This window comes from Sardina pilchardus, chromosome 23 (assembly GCF_963854185.1).
Source record: "Sardina pilchardus chromosome 23, fSarPil1.1, whole genome shotgun sequence".
Lineage (NCBI taxonomy): Eukaryota > Metazoa > Chordata > Actinopteri > Clupeiformes > Clupeidae > Sardina > Sardina pilchardus.
Genome location: NC_085016.1, coordinates 10,847,432 through 10,862,658, shown reverse-complemented (window position 1 = coordinate 10,862,658; position 15,227 = coordinate 10,847,432). Strand labels below are relative to the sequence as shown.

Here is a 15,227-nt window from a genome sequence, read left to right as displayed (position 1 = left end):
CAGACTTTGGTGTCGTCACACTGTGACTAGTGTGGTAAACATGAGACCAGAGATCCTTGATCACTAATCTGCTTCAACCCTCTCTGATGAGACTATTAAACTGAATGGCATCCATTGAATGTAATGTGTGCCTCAACAACACTCTAATATGTTGTTAAATGGACAAGTGAATTAAATGGAAGAGAAATGCGGATGAGACAGTTGAATTGATTAAAAACCAGTAATGACAGCACATCTAAACTCATTTGACATGCAATGTGTCAGTGATGGTGTGTGACGCAATTAATGGCCATGCCTACAATAACAGAAGAAAGTTACAATGGTACAATATTAAATACATCCTAGTCATACTATTAAGAGTGCAGCAATAGTGGTCATGTAGCTGCTTTACTCATTCAGAAACATCTACATTGAAATTCTAAGAACATACTGTACTGTGATACGTATTGTTCTTATCCATGCTTTTGATTATTCTGTAGCATACATTTTAGGCCATACCACCCAGCCCTATGCAGATGTGAGTTCAAATGTATTCTAGGTAGCAGCTAGAAGGGCAGTCAGAAAATGGATCCAAATGAACACAGAAATGTCTTCTGTTTTGGCTACAGTGAGTCAGTGCCTGCTTGTCGTAGCGCAGGCTGGAGCTAGCCCCAGGGCAACTGAAGTAGGCTGCTTGCCCTTTTTCCAAATACAAACTCCAGACTTTTTCCAGGCGGTTTTAAAAACAGATTATATGTTCCTTAACACTGCCGTTTTGTAAGGACAATGATGCATTTCTGTTGTTGTTTTGACCTTTTCGGTTGACCAGCTTTTCATGATGCATGTACTACTACAACGCAAAACTTTCAGACTTTTTCTTTTTTTAGACCTTCACCCAAATGTCCATGTGTTTACAAGTCATAATTCTTGACTTTCCCTCCAACTTCCCAGGCCTGTGCAAGCACTCTGGAAGGAAGACACGTACCATATCTGGGCCAGGATCGGAGGGGGCAGGCCGGATTGGAGGAAGAAGTTCCTGGCCTGGTCACCTGAGGAAGGACACAAGCCAAGGTTCAAATGAGAGAGGACAAAAACAAAGGCTCGCATTCACAAGGCTCGCAGTCGAGCCGGCGATATCTGTACCCCCAGAGGAGGACAATTGGCGCCGTAAAACACGTCGCCAATTAGCCGGCTCCAGTGTGAACACTCGGGACGAGCCGCCTGAAAGCCTGTCAATCACCGGCTAGCTGTGTAGTGTGAAAGCGGCTAAACACTAACGGCAATGGGGATGCTGTTTAGAGCCTTTACAATGGAATCAGTGCTACACAAGCTGGTGTGAGCATAAGAGAGAGGGAATCAAAAATAGAATGAAGTGAACAGAAAGGCTTTTAAAGATACACCGGTAAACTCTGGAAGGTTGGTTGGAGAACATTTGAGAATGGTAATAACACTTGAGTGGGAATGGCTGATAACCAACAAGATTGTGTTTATGAACGTGTATGTACTGGCATGAGAAAATGTGAATATGTGAATATGTGTGTGTGTGTGTGTGTGTGTGTGTGTGTGTGTGTGTGTGTGTGTGTGGTCATGGAGAGGACTCCATGGAGGCTGAATGGGTCTCTCCAGCAGACAACAGCATGAGTCGTCTCTGAGAGCTGCTCTTTCAACCCACACAGACGCCCTTTATTCCACAGCAGCCAAAAACAGCCCCAAACTCTCCACTCCTCTCGCACTCTCCCTCAGTCCCATATGGCCGTTCGCTTTTCTCGCTCCTTCTCTCTCTCTCTCTCTCTACCACCCACACCCCTACACCCACACCCACATTCTAGTGGCCATTCCTGTACCCTTTCTACACATGTGCACTCTCATTCCATTCACTCTTTTTCATTCCCCACTCTTTCTTTCTTTCACTGTCTTGCTTTCTCTCTTTTCACTGTTTTTTTCTCTGTCTCTCCATCCCCTCCCTCCTCTCATCCTTCCCATTCCCCCCCCCCCCTCTCTCTCTCTCTCCATCTACTTCCTCTCATCCTCCCCAAGACAAAGACGGTCTTTCTGCTGACACCCAGGCCTCGGGAAACACCCCACGGACGAAAAAAAAAGGGAAAAAAAAGAAAAAGAAAACAAGTCAAGTCAGGAAAACCCTTCGGGTCGGCAGCAGACATGAAGGCTGCAGGAGCAGCGACCAGCTGTTAAAATGGTTCCTAACGCCGAGGGGCGTGGGGAGGAAGAGTGGACACATCAGAATCAACGGATGACCCCGTGGTCCCTCGCTCTTCTTTCGTTTCAGGGTTTTCCCGAAGCCACTACCTCTGTCCGACTCTCCGCTCCCATCCTCCCTTCCGGTCACCTCGTGCTACCTCAGCTAAAAATGGGATAAACGGATGACCTTCTCACACAGTTATGAACTTCTCAGTTAGCTACGCATAACCAACTTTTGTATTAAAAAGGTACAGTTTGCAACTCTGACCCAATATACTTTCCCACTCAATAACCACTACATCTTAAACAAGAACCTTTTGCCAGTATCACACACTGCGCTGTGCCTGGACTGTGTTGTGCTTTTTGATAGCAGACTGGTGAATCAATCCTCCAGTGCTTCCTGGGCGGTAAGCTCTGGTCATAAGCACTTTCTCATTCTGGATCTCTCCTGTTCTGCTTTCGTGTGGAGTGTTCAGGTCTGGTAATCCTCTGTTTACGCATCATGATTGCTATGTTTTAATCTGTTTATTCTTTTTAACTTGAGAAGAAACAACATTTTTTAAAAAAAAAACTCTCTCCTGATCCTATGTGAAGGTCGGGGGAAGTGTGCCGCAAGTGCGTGTGTGCGTGTGTGTGCGTGTGTGCACGCATGTCTGTGAGTGTGTGTGTGTGTGTGTGTGTGTGTGTGTGTGCACGTAAGAAATCAGGGAAGGAACAAAAACCAGAGCACACACGACAAGCGGAAGACAAAAGGGGGGGGAGGGGGGTGGCAATGAGATTAAACTGCAATTATGGATGGCCATTTCACTTCATTACTCGGAGGAAATGACAGAATCTCACAAAAACAAGGCCGGCTCCAGCCACAGCTAGGCAAACAAGCAACACAACAAACAGACGCTGTAGTACAAGGCAACACAGGGAAAGGGGGTGGCGTAGGAGGTGAAGGGTTGATTTCCCAGAATACTGCTGTGTCACCGTCCTCCCCTTTCATTCGTGCGAGTGCGTCAGGCACAGCCCTGCTCTACTGCACCAGAGGGGGAAGTGAGAGAGCTTGGATTGGGGAGGGGGGGGCACGAGAGGAATAGAGATGAAGAGTACAGGAAGGAGATGGAGGAGGAACAAAGAGTAGGGGAGAGGGGGAGAACAGACAAAAGAGTGAGAGGGAAAATGCAGAGGGTGTTCCCTCTTCACATGGACATATTATTGTCAGTTTCAAACGTTGCACAAGCTTTGAGAAAATGTTGCAAAGACTGACAAAATGAAAGTATGAACGGGAAAAGGCTTCGTCCGTGTTGTTTTTACGTGTTGTTTTTAACACTGAACATGACTGAGCCTTCACAGAGAACAGGTTGCAATACAAACAAGAGGAGATGGAGAGAGGAGAAGAGAAGTCTGACCTGTGATGAAGCCAGCAGGGGTGGGCGCGAGGCTGTGGAACTGCTGGTCATGTTTGGCTCGCTCGTCCAGAGAGATGACCCAGGTGTCCGCACCCCCTGGGGGAAGAAGGGAAGAGAGAGAGAGAGAGAGAGAGAGAGAGAGAGAGAGATGAGTCTTATTTTGTCACATGTTAACATGACCTAAAATTGATTTTTACTCTAAACATTCTAATGTCTGTGAAATCACCATGTTAAGTGACTGAAAAAAAAAACTGCTAGCATCTCTTTGCTTTGCACTCTACATGGCATGAATTCACATTTGTCCAAATGACAAAGCGTCACAAGCACAACTTTAGGGCATTTACATCAACTGATATCAGAACACACAGACGCATGTTTTTCTTCTGCAAGTGTTTGAATTCATTTATTTCTCTATGGAACGATGTGATGTGACAGTTGCGATGCACCTTGCAGCGCTCAAAGTTAAAAAATAGTTCAACTTTTGAGGTCACTTTAAAAAAAAAAAAAAAAAAAAAACAATAGTCATGTAGTTACCCGTATAAGCCAAGTCAGGGAGCTAGCTATTTAGAGAAGAATAACATATCATAGCAACAATATTAACACAATCAATTTCCATCTAGCGTTTTTTATGAGGTGAAAAAAAGTGTGTGTGAGAAGGTCGCCTAAAAAGGGGAAGGAAATAGGCTGGATACCAGCCGAACAAGCGATGTCAGGCTAGGAAAGAGATCAAAAATGGAAAAAGGTTCGCACACTTGAAATCCTTCTTTTTAGTTTTATTTTCTTTTCTTTAGCACAGAATGACGTTTCGACCGTGTGGTCTTCTTCAGATTCTAGGAAAGCTAGGAAAGGCTAGGAAAGAGACCAACGGGGAAAGAAAGCCAGTTATGAAGAGAGAAAAATCATTTTAGGAAATGTGAAAAAAATAAAAAGGCTTGGCACACTAAAAACACAGCTGCACAGAAAGAGGCCTGTAACCTGGTCATACGTGAGTGACCAAATACACACACACCTGTTGTTATACAAGGGCATGGCAAGTATCAGATAAATGTAATGGGTGTGGATTTGTGATTTACAAGCGATTGTGACAACAGGTTTGTCACTGAAAGAATGAGTCATTTTAGTCAGAACGGAAAATAATTCAAACTTCTGCTGAGTATGTGAGTGTGAGCATGAGTGTGAGTAGGCTTACAGGAGAAAATAACGCCTGCAAAGTGTATCTCTCCCATGTCCTTAACTGGAACAGGACATACAGGTCAAATGACTTTGTGACTAACCTGTGAGTGTCAGGGTGTGTATGTGTCTGTGTGTGTGTGTGTGTGTGTGTGTGTATGTGTGTGTGTAGAAGCGTAAAAGGATTCTTGCATGTGAGGTGAGAGTGTGTGCCTTACCTCCGAAGGACGTGGGAAACTGAGCCATGTTCAGTCAGTCAGCTGTAGCTGGGCCATAGACTCCTGCCAAACAGAAGAAAAAAGCACACACATCACATTATTGCATCTCCTCATTAGCACCTAGCCATTACTTTTCACACCTCTTCCGCTCCACCAATATTTTTAGTCTGTCACTTCATAAATCCTCCCCTCATTTGTAAAATGCATTTGGAATCCATTTCAACCTCTCTCTCTCTCTCTCTCTCTGTCTCTCTATCTACCTCTCTGTCTCCATGACTTCCGCTCTCATAGTTTCTCTTCTCTGTGCTCCTTCAACTAACTTCAGCCTACTTCTGGTTCACTCTTGCTCCATATAACCCCATCTATTCCACTCTTTCCGAGTGTCTCTGACCGTCTAAAAGGCTACATCAGGTCACTGGAAATATAATAATGTACTGTATAATGTCATCACTGTATAACAATGAACTCAGTAACAGCTCTTCTGAGAAAGATCACAAAATATGAGAACTAGCTCTAATAGGGAGGCTTTAGCTGTAATTGGGCATATGGGCAGCATTAACACTTTTGCTCTGTGCAGGAACACATCAACAGAGCACTTGTGTGTGTGTGTGTGTGTGTGTGTGTGTGTCATGTCAGAGAAAGGAAGCACTGGAAATGGGTTTAAGACTTTATTGCGGGAGAGTTAAGAGATGTTTCCTCAGTCAGAGCCCCGGCGGGCCCCTGCAGAGCCAAGTCCCGGGTCAGCAATCAGGCCGGCCTCAGCTGACTCGGACGCCACCGTTAAAGCCTTGCTAACGTAATATGGCGACTAGTGACAAGAGACCATGGGTGCCTCTCAACATGTCTCCTCGATCCTTGATGCTCGAGCCTCGAGGGGCGTTCCCACTGATCTATAACTAACACTGGATAGACTATCCCATTGTTTCCCCCCATCATTCTTTAATATGTAGATCAGTGAGGATCGAGGCCAGAGGAGCGAGGAAGGACGTTTAAACGATGCATGAGAGGCACCTCATGTAATGTAAATGCAACTTAGAGCTTGCAGGCAAAATAACCTGTAAATGTAACATGAAATGTTGCACGACAAAGCTAAAATAATGTCAACTAGTCTAGGGCTTTGACTCTGAACTTCCGTTATTCGAATATAATTCAACTTTTTGAGGCGACGAGCAACAGGCAATGAGAAACACTGTATACTGTATACGAGCGGGGCTTAAGAGAAAAAGGTAAAGAAACTGAGCCACCCCCTTGGCTCCTGGATCAGCAGTCACGACCCCGACAACACTGGCTAAGAAGGTCTGGGAGAGAAACCAACAACCTGCCCCTGCCATCTTGGCTCCAAGGCTCAGGGGAAACAACAGTTCAGGGCCACAATAGAGGCCTGACACTGCTCATTCTCATTTAGGGGAAGGTCTGCCAGGAGGTCTGTCTCTCCTTCAATCCCTCTCTCTCTCTGTGTGTGTCACACACTCACACACTCTCTCTCTCACTCTCTCTCTCACACACACACACACACTTTCCCTGACCTCAAAACACATGCTCTTTGTTTCTCACAGATGCAGACACCCCAGTCTACCCTCACTAACATCCACATACGGTACAGTCACCTTCCTTTATCTTCACACTCACACACTCTCTCAGTTACACAAACACACAGTCACACACACTTGTTCTCACACGCATTCCCGAGGTGTCTGCGTTGTCAAGGTGAGAGAGGGTCATCTCCTCCATCTGCAAATTTGCTCAGTGGCCAACTGCACAGCAGCAATTTGCCACCTCCTCACCTTCTGTTTGATGGGCACCTACCACACACACACACACACACACACACACACACACACACACACACACACACACACACACACACACACACACACACACACACACACACACACACACACACACACACACACACACACACACACACACACACACACACGACAGATATGTAGGCAGATACACACAAAACACACCTCACTAGTATGGCGCCGACACATAAACCCACAAACCATTCGTGCACTCCTCCAAAGCCACACACATACACCGCCACACAGTGACCTTAAACAGCCTCCATTTTAGAGTTTTCAGAGTCAGCAGGGAGAGGGGGAAGCAGCAGGGATATTATATATGAGAGAGAGAGAGAGAGAGAGAGAGAGACAGAGACAGAGAGAGAGAGAGAGAGAGAGAGACAGAGACAGAGAGACAGAGAGAGAGAGAGACAGAGACAGAGAGAGAGAGACAGAAAGAGAGGAAAAAAGAGAAGAATGCAGGCCCCCTCCTAGCCTGTAAGAAAGTGATCCAGAAGGCACAATCTGGGATCAGTTATCTGCCCAGCTGTGTAAATGCTGAAACATATACACACAGATCGTCTCTCTCTCTCTCTCTACACTCACACACACACACATACCGAGACGGAGACAGAGAGAGCAAGCGAGCGAGACAGAGACAGAGAGAGAGAGAGAGAGAGAGAGAGAGAGAGAGAGAGAGAGAGAGAGAGAGAGAGAGAGAGAGAGAGAGAGAGAGAGAGACCAGCAAACACCTTGAGGCGTCCAGGCCAAGTTATTTTAATCAGTGCCAGACCCTGGGAGTTTGTCTCTGTGACCCACTCCGAACCCCTCCCTACACCCAGGCCCACTCTCCCCTGCTGGGGGGCAGGCAGGAGGTCTCTCCCCTCAGGAGGGCCAGAGCCACAGCAGACGGGACTGGGGTGGGGGAGGTGTGTGCACACGCCGATGCAAGCTCTCGTTCTTTTAATACACACACACACACACACACACACACACACACACACACAATCAAGAACTACATCAGAGTATGGCAGAATGTATGTTTTGTCATACTATATCAGTATGTGATTCTCAAAAGTATTGTATAAATAGTCTCTCAACAGTAAATAAAAAAAAAAAAGTCCAGTGATGCCGCATGTTGCAGTGACATGCTCAATGTTTTCATCACGACTGCGGTCATTATCCAGCACAAGCAACTGCGAAGCCAAAACACACTCAAGAACCACAAATCATTTCACTCACAAATCAGTTACGTACTGTACACACTGTGCAGTTGGCGAAGAGCAGGTCATGCCTGACAGCAGTTAAGTGCAAGAATGCATGAAAACTACTTTCTTAGCAGCGATACACTACCTCTTCCTCTCTTTCTTTATTTCTTTTTCCTCACACTATCCATCGCTTTCTCTCACTACATCTATGCCTGTGTGAGTGTAGATTACTTATGATTGTCTAGGACGGTCTTCTATGATCATCATAATGGGGCAGTGTGCCATACACAGCATGAAGAGCCAAAGAAGGATTCCACACCACTCAACAGACCCACACAACCAAAAGAAGATGCCCACACTACAACAGCAACAGTAACCTATAGGCCTACGCCTAATGAGACAGAGCTACAGTTTGAACAGCTCTTCTCTTTTTCATTTGAAGTGAGACACTTGGCAGACATATTATCAAATTCTAATTTTCAGGAATGAGTAGCAAGCAACAACAATATTTAAGACACATCACAAATTCGCCCTCACGGAAATACTTATTAGCATGAACGGTGTTCCAATATAACAACTGATATTATGCTTTCAACGTGACCGTGTCATTTTCTAAATGAAAGTGGAAAAAAAAAAGAAAACGAGTCTGCTTCTCAGATTGATGTTTAAATAGCCAACCTTTACCTTGTACTTGCGAAACCAAGGTCAATGTATTTTGGAAAACTCTTGGGAAATTTTCAGGTTTGAAGATACATGCGTGACAAATCTTACTTTTGAATGTCCAGTGTTCCTCGGTTGGCGCTTAGCTTCAGGCTATGTTTTCCTGATTGCAACAGTAGCATTAAACCTGGCTAAAGAAAGAAGGCAACTGCTTATGTTTTGGGGCTAGATTCCTTTCCATCACGTGAAGGTAAACTCATTATAATCTAATAATTGGTAGCCTAACTATTGGCAGTGTACGGTCAAATAATAACATGAGTCTTGATTTATCAGAAAAGTATTTCAAAGATGCACAAAACTCCAGTGAGTCCAAGGATAAGTGAGAACATATTTGAGCAACCGCAAGCCGCACAGGAGGAGGCAGAGAGCCGCATGTGGCTTGCCACCCCTTTTCTCTCTCACACACACACACACACAGACACACACCCACACACTAACTACATGCTTCAGTTGCAAGTTGCTGGATATTCCAGTTTGCCACACTAATGTCTGATGGGATCGTCCAATCAGGGCAGGGCCTTCAGGCTGGTCTGTGTGAGTAGTCTGTTCCTCTTCACTGATGACTCAACTCAACAATCTCTCTCTCTCTCTCTCCCTGTGTTGCAACACTGTCATGCAAACGACACACTCACACTAACTTGAAGCAGAACTGGGCGTTCATCGCAGTCTTGCCAGTGCATTTACAGGGATACCAAGAGGGACTGAGTGAATGAGTGAGACAGAGTGAAAAAGAGTGTGTGTGTGTGTGTGTGTGTGTGTGTGTGTGTGGGGTGTGGGAGGGGGGTCTATTGAAAGGGTGGTGGACGTAATGCAGTATTTTGCCAACTGACCTACTTTCTAAACCTCCCCCCCACCAACACTTTCAGATTCTAATGAGGCTTTTTTACCCCGGCTCTGGACAATAAACTTCGTTAGCCCAAAAATGTGAAGGGATCCGCTTGGATCTAAACACAGAGGAAATAAAAAAGAGAGAGAGAAAGAAACAAAGGGAGAAGGGGAGAAAGAGGGGCACGTACAGAAAGAGAAAAGAGGGGGGACGATCAATGGGCTTACAGGAAATCAAGTTTAAGTTTCAGCCTCGGGGACGTGCAAGAGCGTATGGCTAGGAGGGTTTGGCTTGCACAATCTGAGAATGACACAGAGGGCGAGAATGACAGAGAGAGAGAGAGGGGGGGGGGATAGAGATGGGGGAGGAGAGAGGAAGAGGGTGAAACAGAGAGATAGTGTTTGATATCGATTGTGAAAGAGAGAAGCAGAAAGAGTTCTGGAAGAAAGAGGGAATAGGGGGAGGGAGAACGATGGGGTGAATTTGAATAAAGAAAAGGGGCGAGAAAGACAAAAGGAAAGAATGGATGAATGAATGAATTCATTAATTAATTAATGAGAGTAAGACAGAGGAAAAAGAGGAATGAAGACATACGGTTTGGGGAAACTCGGAAGAGATTTTGTGTGATGTCATAGCACAGCAATGCAGCTATTGGGCGAGGCTTCCTCACCAGGTCAGGTCAACTAGGATGAGCTCAGGCCGAAACCCCGGACTACTGCTCACTTCATCTTCTCTGGCCCTCTAAGCCTTGATGTTACGCTCCCTTCTCCTGAGAAAATAAATACGGCCATTTCAAATATTGCTATGCTTCGGTCATATTCGGAGTGACGTTTTCAGAAAACAAGCAAAATACGGACTGAATCCAGAGTAGGACTGCAGTATGCTCAATTAATGTAGAGAATAAATGAGCCTTCAAACAATATCATGACCATGTCAAAATCTCAGTGGCAGATTCGAAGTCTCAGTGGCCAAGTTCATGTTTCTAGACGACACATCAAGACATTTGGACAATGTCGAAATCCCGTTTGATAGATTCTTGTTGTGAGACGTGTAAAGTTCATGTTTTTGGACTTGGCTGAGGAGGTGGTCTTGTCGAGTGTGGCCGAGCTGAGCGTGACTTCACACCGAGAGCTAGAAGTGGATGCCACCACAACGTGAACACAGCAAAGGTTGAGCGTCCATGTGAAATATTCCTGGCTTGTTGAAGGGGGGAGAAGTGCCAAAGATAAGGGGGAAAAAAGCGTGGGGTCCTTGCATGAGTCAGAATTCCTAGCAGCTTAATTGACAGGAACTTTCCTCCTACTCTAACTCTTTCTTCCTTTCTTCCATTCATTCATTCACTTTCTCTATCTCTTTCTCCCTTCTCCACAGAAGGGGTTCAGCATTACCCTGCTGTTTTATGCACCAGTTCCTTCTTTGTCTGCCACACTGGCGCACAAAAAGGGTGGTGGGTGGTGGGGTGTGTGTTTGAGTGTGTAGCCCGACTCTGCATCCCCGAGACATGCTGTGCTCTACTATACAACACAGCCTAGTGAGCCTAACTAAAGAATTATTTCTCTGTTGTTGTCAGTCACCACCAGGAACAAACCATTCCAAGTTCCAACCAGAATTCTACTCTAACTGGACAATGCAGCCAGAAGACTGCAAAGCACAACCTTCCAAATAAGAACCAAAGGTGTAATTACTTCAAAGCTCTGCAGTGAAAACTAGGCCAGTCGATGGACAAGACACTGTACTGTTTGAAGCCTTAAGAGAGGACCAGCCTCACTTTCCACGTTCCTTTCGCTTGGAGTTGTGGGCTTGAACTTTGACCGGGCGCAATGTTAGCTTTTCTGTTATTCCCCTTCTGAAGTGCGGGCTGTAAAATGCAAACAGTTTGGAATGAGAGCAGGTCACTCACCCGCATGCACACATACTCACGCCTAAATCTGAGCAAGCGCCTCTGCTGTTGCCTGTATTAAAAACAACTGCCGGTGGAAATCTAGTGAAACTCTGTGCAAGTGTCACGTGTGGGGTAGAGATGGTGGCGTCGGTGTGGAGTGTTCATGCATGTCTGTGGTCATGGTGCATTATGAGTGCATTATGAACTGTGCAAACCGTATTAGCAGGCTTAATGCTGGTTCTGCTTGTCTACATGTGTGTCTGTGCAAACTACTGGGTAACTTAATTTTCTGAATGTGTGTGTGTGTGTTTGTGTGTGTGTGTGTGTGTGTGTGTAATGGTGGCTGCTGATTCTGTGTGTTTTGTGAGGGAATGGGAGGCAGAAGATCTGGCAGCAGCCCACGCATACTGGAGTCTGAGTGCAGAGCAGTGATGGAGGATTATCTGTGGGCAGGGGCCGAAAGCCGAGAGCAAGCTGAGGGCAGATGTGTATGTGTGTGTGTGTGTGTGTGTGTGTGTGACTAGGCAGATGTGTCTGTAAATGTTTAGTGTGTATCTGTGTGTGGGGTGTGCATGTGTGTGTGTTTTGTTTATGTATATGTGAGTGAGATGGAGGATATAGGCTATGTTAAGCTCAAGGTAAGGCCAAAGGGTGAGGGTGATTATGAATGTGCAGCCTGACGCTGTACTGTACGATACTCATCAGTACAGTATAAGCCAGCAGACTACTGGCTGCTCTGCAAATACTGCAGGATGGAGTAACACGCCGTGCCAGGTGGACATTAGGCTGTCACCTCACTTCTAAAGAACCAGCTCAGGGTTAGTCTGAGCACACAGCAAACAGACTTTCTGATGTGTGCCAACAAACCCTTGATCGTCCATCAAATCCTTCAGCCAAGAGGATCCAATATGTCACTCCTGTCCTACTCTCCTGCTCTGGTGCCCGGGTCACGACGGTTCCACAACGTTCCTCCTCCATGTTCTGTCTGGTTCTTGTTTGAGAACGTGTTCTCCGCTCGGCACTAAGCATTCCAGCAGAGAGCTCTGGGGCGCCATTCAGAGCTCTCATTAACCTAAATTCGCTTGGTAATGCTGGCTTTGGTGCTTGCGCTTCCTCACAGTACAGTGAAAACCTGACAGCTGCATTCTCTCTCGCTCTTTGTAGCTTACTTACCTAATTACACAGTTGGGAAGAACACAGGAAATTACAGCACAAGCCTCACAGCACCTTGTGCAACAAACAAATATCCAAAGAGGCATTTCAGAGCTGATGTCAAAAACTAGCATGCTAAGTGTGCAGCTAATACAGAACCCCTGTCTTGCAACACTGACAGTAACAGCATAGTTGGCCCTGTGAAAACAGCATGCTAACTAATGTGATGTGAAACTGATGTGATGTTGATTTGGCAACATTTAGCTGTTGTGCTTTCATTTCCTCCAGATTCGTAGCCTAGAGCACAAAACTACATAGTAAACAGCCTGAGCCTTGGTGTGAATATGTGCTCTTCTCTCTTTCACAAGCAACCAAATGAATTGTGTGTGATAAGAAGTTAGTGACCACCCAAACCATACATATAAGCTTAGAAACTTGATCAAGGTTGTTGAACAGCTGGGAGGTTAGCTTACAGCTGGTGTAATATTGTTTACATTTGGGTGTAGGCCCAGCAAGCTGCTTAGAAACCTTTAAGGTCACTGAAGGGTTTGCCTGCTCGCATCAAAACATCAAAGATATTGTAAAAAACAGCTTAATTATGCCTGATTTTTGATTGAGCAGATAGTCCATCTGTGTACTTTAACATTCTGCTGGACATGTCAGCCACTCTCAGAACTTCAAAAGAGTGACGCACGTCAGGGAGAGCAGAGGACAGCCCACACTTTTATCTCAACTCGAGAGCTGTCAGAAGATGGACATTAGAGAGGGAGACTGTGATGAGTGGCCATCGGGAGGGATGTGTGTGTGTGTGTGTGTGTGTGTGTGTTAAAGAGAGAGACAAGCGATCAGGTGATGACGAGAGAATGAAGCTCAACACAACAGACAAGTGCAAGGGTTATAAATAGCTCCCACTTCACTTCACTCACAAACACACACACACACACACACACAATTCAATCACAGGTGCCCCACAACATACATTCACACATAAACACAGCAGCATTCCTATCAAACCTGAACATGATCTAAAACAATGTGGAGCAAGCAGTTCGTAAACGATGTCAGAACATAAAATAAGCATAATTGCTTAAAAGCCACTGAAACAATATCTTGACAATTTCACTGTGTTCTTTGATTTCTTACTCTTTCTCTTCTCCCGCTCTCTCTCTCTCACACACACACACAGGCACGCACGCACGCCAACACACACACGCCTACTAGCACACACAGAGAAAACAGTGGCAGACTGTATTCGACTTGGGCAAGCTGCCATTCAGACACTTGATACCAAACGGATTACTAGAAAGCAGAAGATTCTATAAGATGCACCCTCAAGTGGACAAACACAGATTGATTTCCCCAAGGACATTCAAAAAGGCTGTCAGCAAAACATTCAGAAAGATCATATCAAAATGGTGTGCAAACATTGTCACGTACATAAAACTGTACATCTGTTGTGGTGTTTTCATTGCACTCCAGTCTGGGTAACAAGAGAGAGGTGCACTTTGAGTTAAACAGGGGAGTCGCGTTTCATAAGTGTGTGAGAGAGAGAGAGGGGATGCTAAAGGAAGAGGGATTATAAAGCAGTGGGGGTCCACATGAATCAGATGATTTGCTGGCTGACTGATCATTACAAGCACGCGGAGAGACAGACACAAACTCTGCATGTGCCATGTGCTGTGCAGTCCTGATGCAAGTTACGCAAGCGTTTGTCGACAGCTATTCCGAAGGCAGCAGCAGCACCTTCATGCCTTGCATTGAAGTTCTGGAAGTGTTACAACAAGGCTGCTTGAAGGTTATCGTCACTGCGCAGTCAGAAGAGTGCACCATGAGCAGAGTGAAGGACAGGACGAGAGGGGGGGGGAGGGGAGGGGAGAGAGGGTCCCTGATCTGAACCAAGCCGTATTTAAACAGTCTGCACAAAAGTTGTCAACACCAAATACATATATGTTACCACAGAGACTCCAATGCTTATTTGGTCCGAAAACCTGCAGATATTTAGCCTATCTTTCCCTTTACCACCAAATTAAATCTCTCTGAGAAGAAAACGTTCCTTCTAAAAAGAAAGTAAAAGTGATTGCACCAATCTATGTGTTAACCTCTCTTCTCCAATCACAAAAACGAGTGGTCAGTCTCTTAGCTCGACAATGACCCTGGGTCCTGACCAACAGAATGCACTTTGCAGGGAACTTTCAATCAACGATTACCGAGTGTGGAATTGTTGGTATCCACACACAGTAGTTTCTAATCCAATTAACTAGGAACCCCACACGTCTTTGTGCGTTGTTGACGTTCGCACAACTTTTCTGAAACCTTTCCACTCAATGGAGCACCATGACGCCGCTTTGCCTGTAAACGGTTCCAGGGTGTCTGTGCTGGTACAGCAGCTTGTGTGCATTCTCTCGTAACAGGGAGTGCCAACCCCTCTGAGCGGCAGCGCACCGGCTCCTGCCCGGAACATGCAGAAGACATTGGGTATAACGTCTATGCTAGTCACCGTTGTTGGACTTATATCGGGCATGTTCACAAATAAGGCTAAAAAGTAAACAGAGCCAACGGCAAGGGGGCATTTATCTCTAATCTGCTCAATGTAACGTTACTGAATACCGTTAGCGACACTGTGTTAGCGGGATGCATTGCTTGTTCTCTGCATACATTTTGCGAGACTTGAATGACATCAATGAAATAT

At 45.6% G+C, this 15,227-nt stretch overlaps 1 protein-coding gene across 1 annotated transcript in view; it reads right to left on the bottom strand.

The window, feature by feature from the left end:
* Positions 1-15,227, bottom strand: part of itsn1 (intersectin 1 (SH3 domain protein)) — a 54,690-nt gene that overhangs the window by 38,528 nt on the left and 935 nt on the right. Inside the window, exons 2-4 of the mRNA XM_062528430.1 lie at positions 4,964-5,026; positions 3,576-3,671; positions 965-1,028 (exon numbers count right to left, since the gene is read on the bottom strand). Coding sequence (XP_062384414.1) covers positions 965-1,028; positions 3,576-3,671; positions 4,964-4,991 — 188 coding nt within the window. The 5' untranslated portion in view covers positions 4,992-5,026. The remainder of the gene's footprint in view (positions 1-964; positions 1,029-3,575; positions 3,672-4,963; positions 5,027-15,227) is intronic.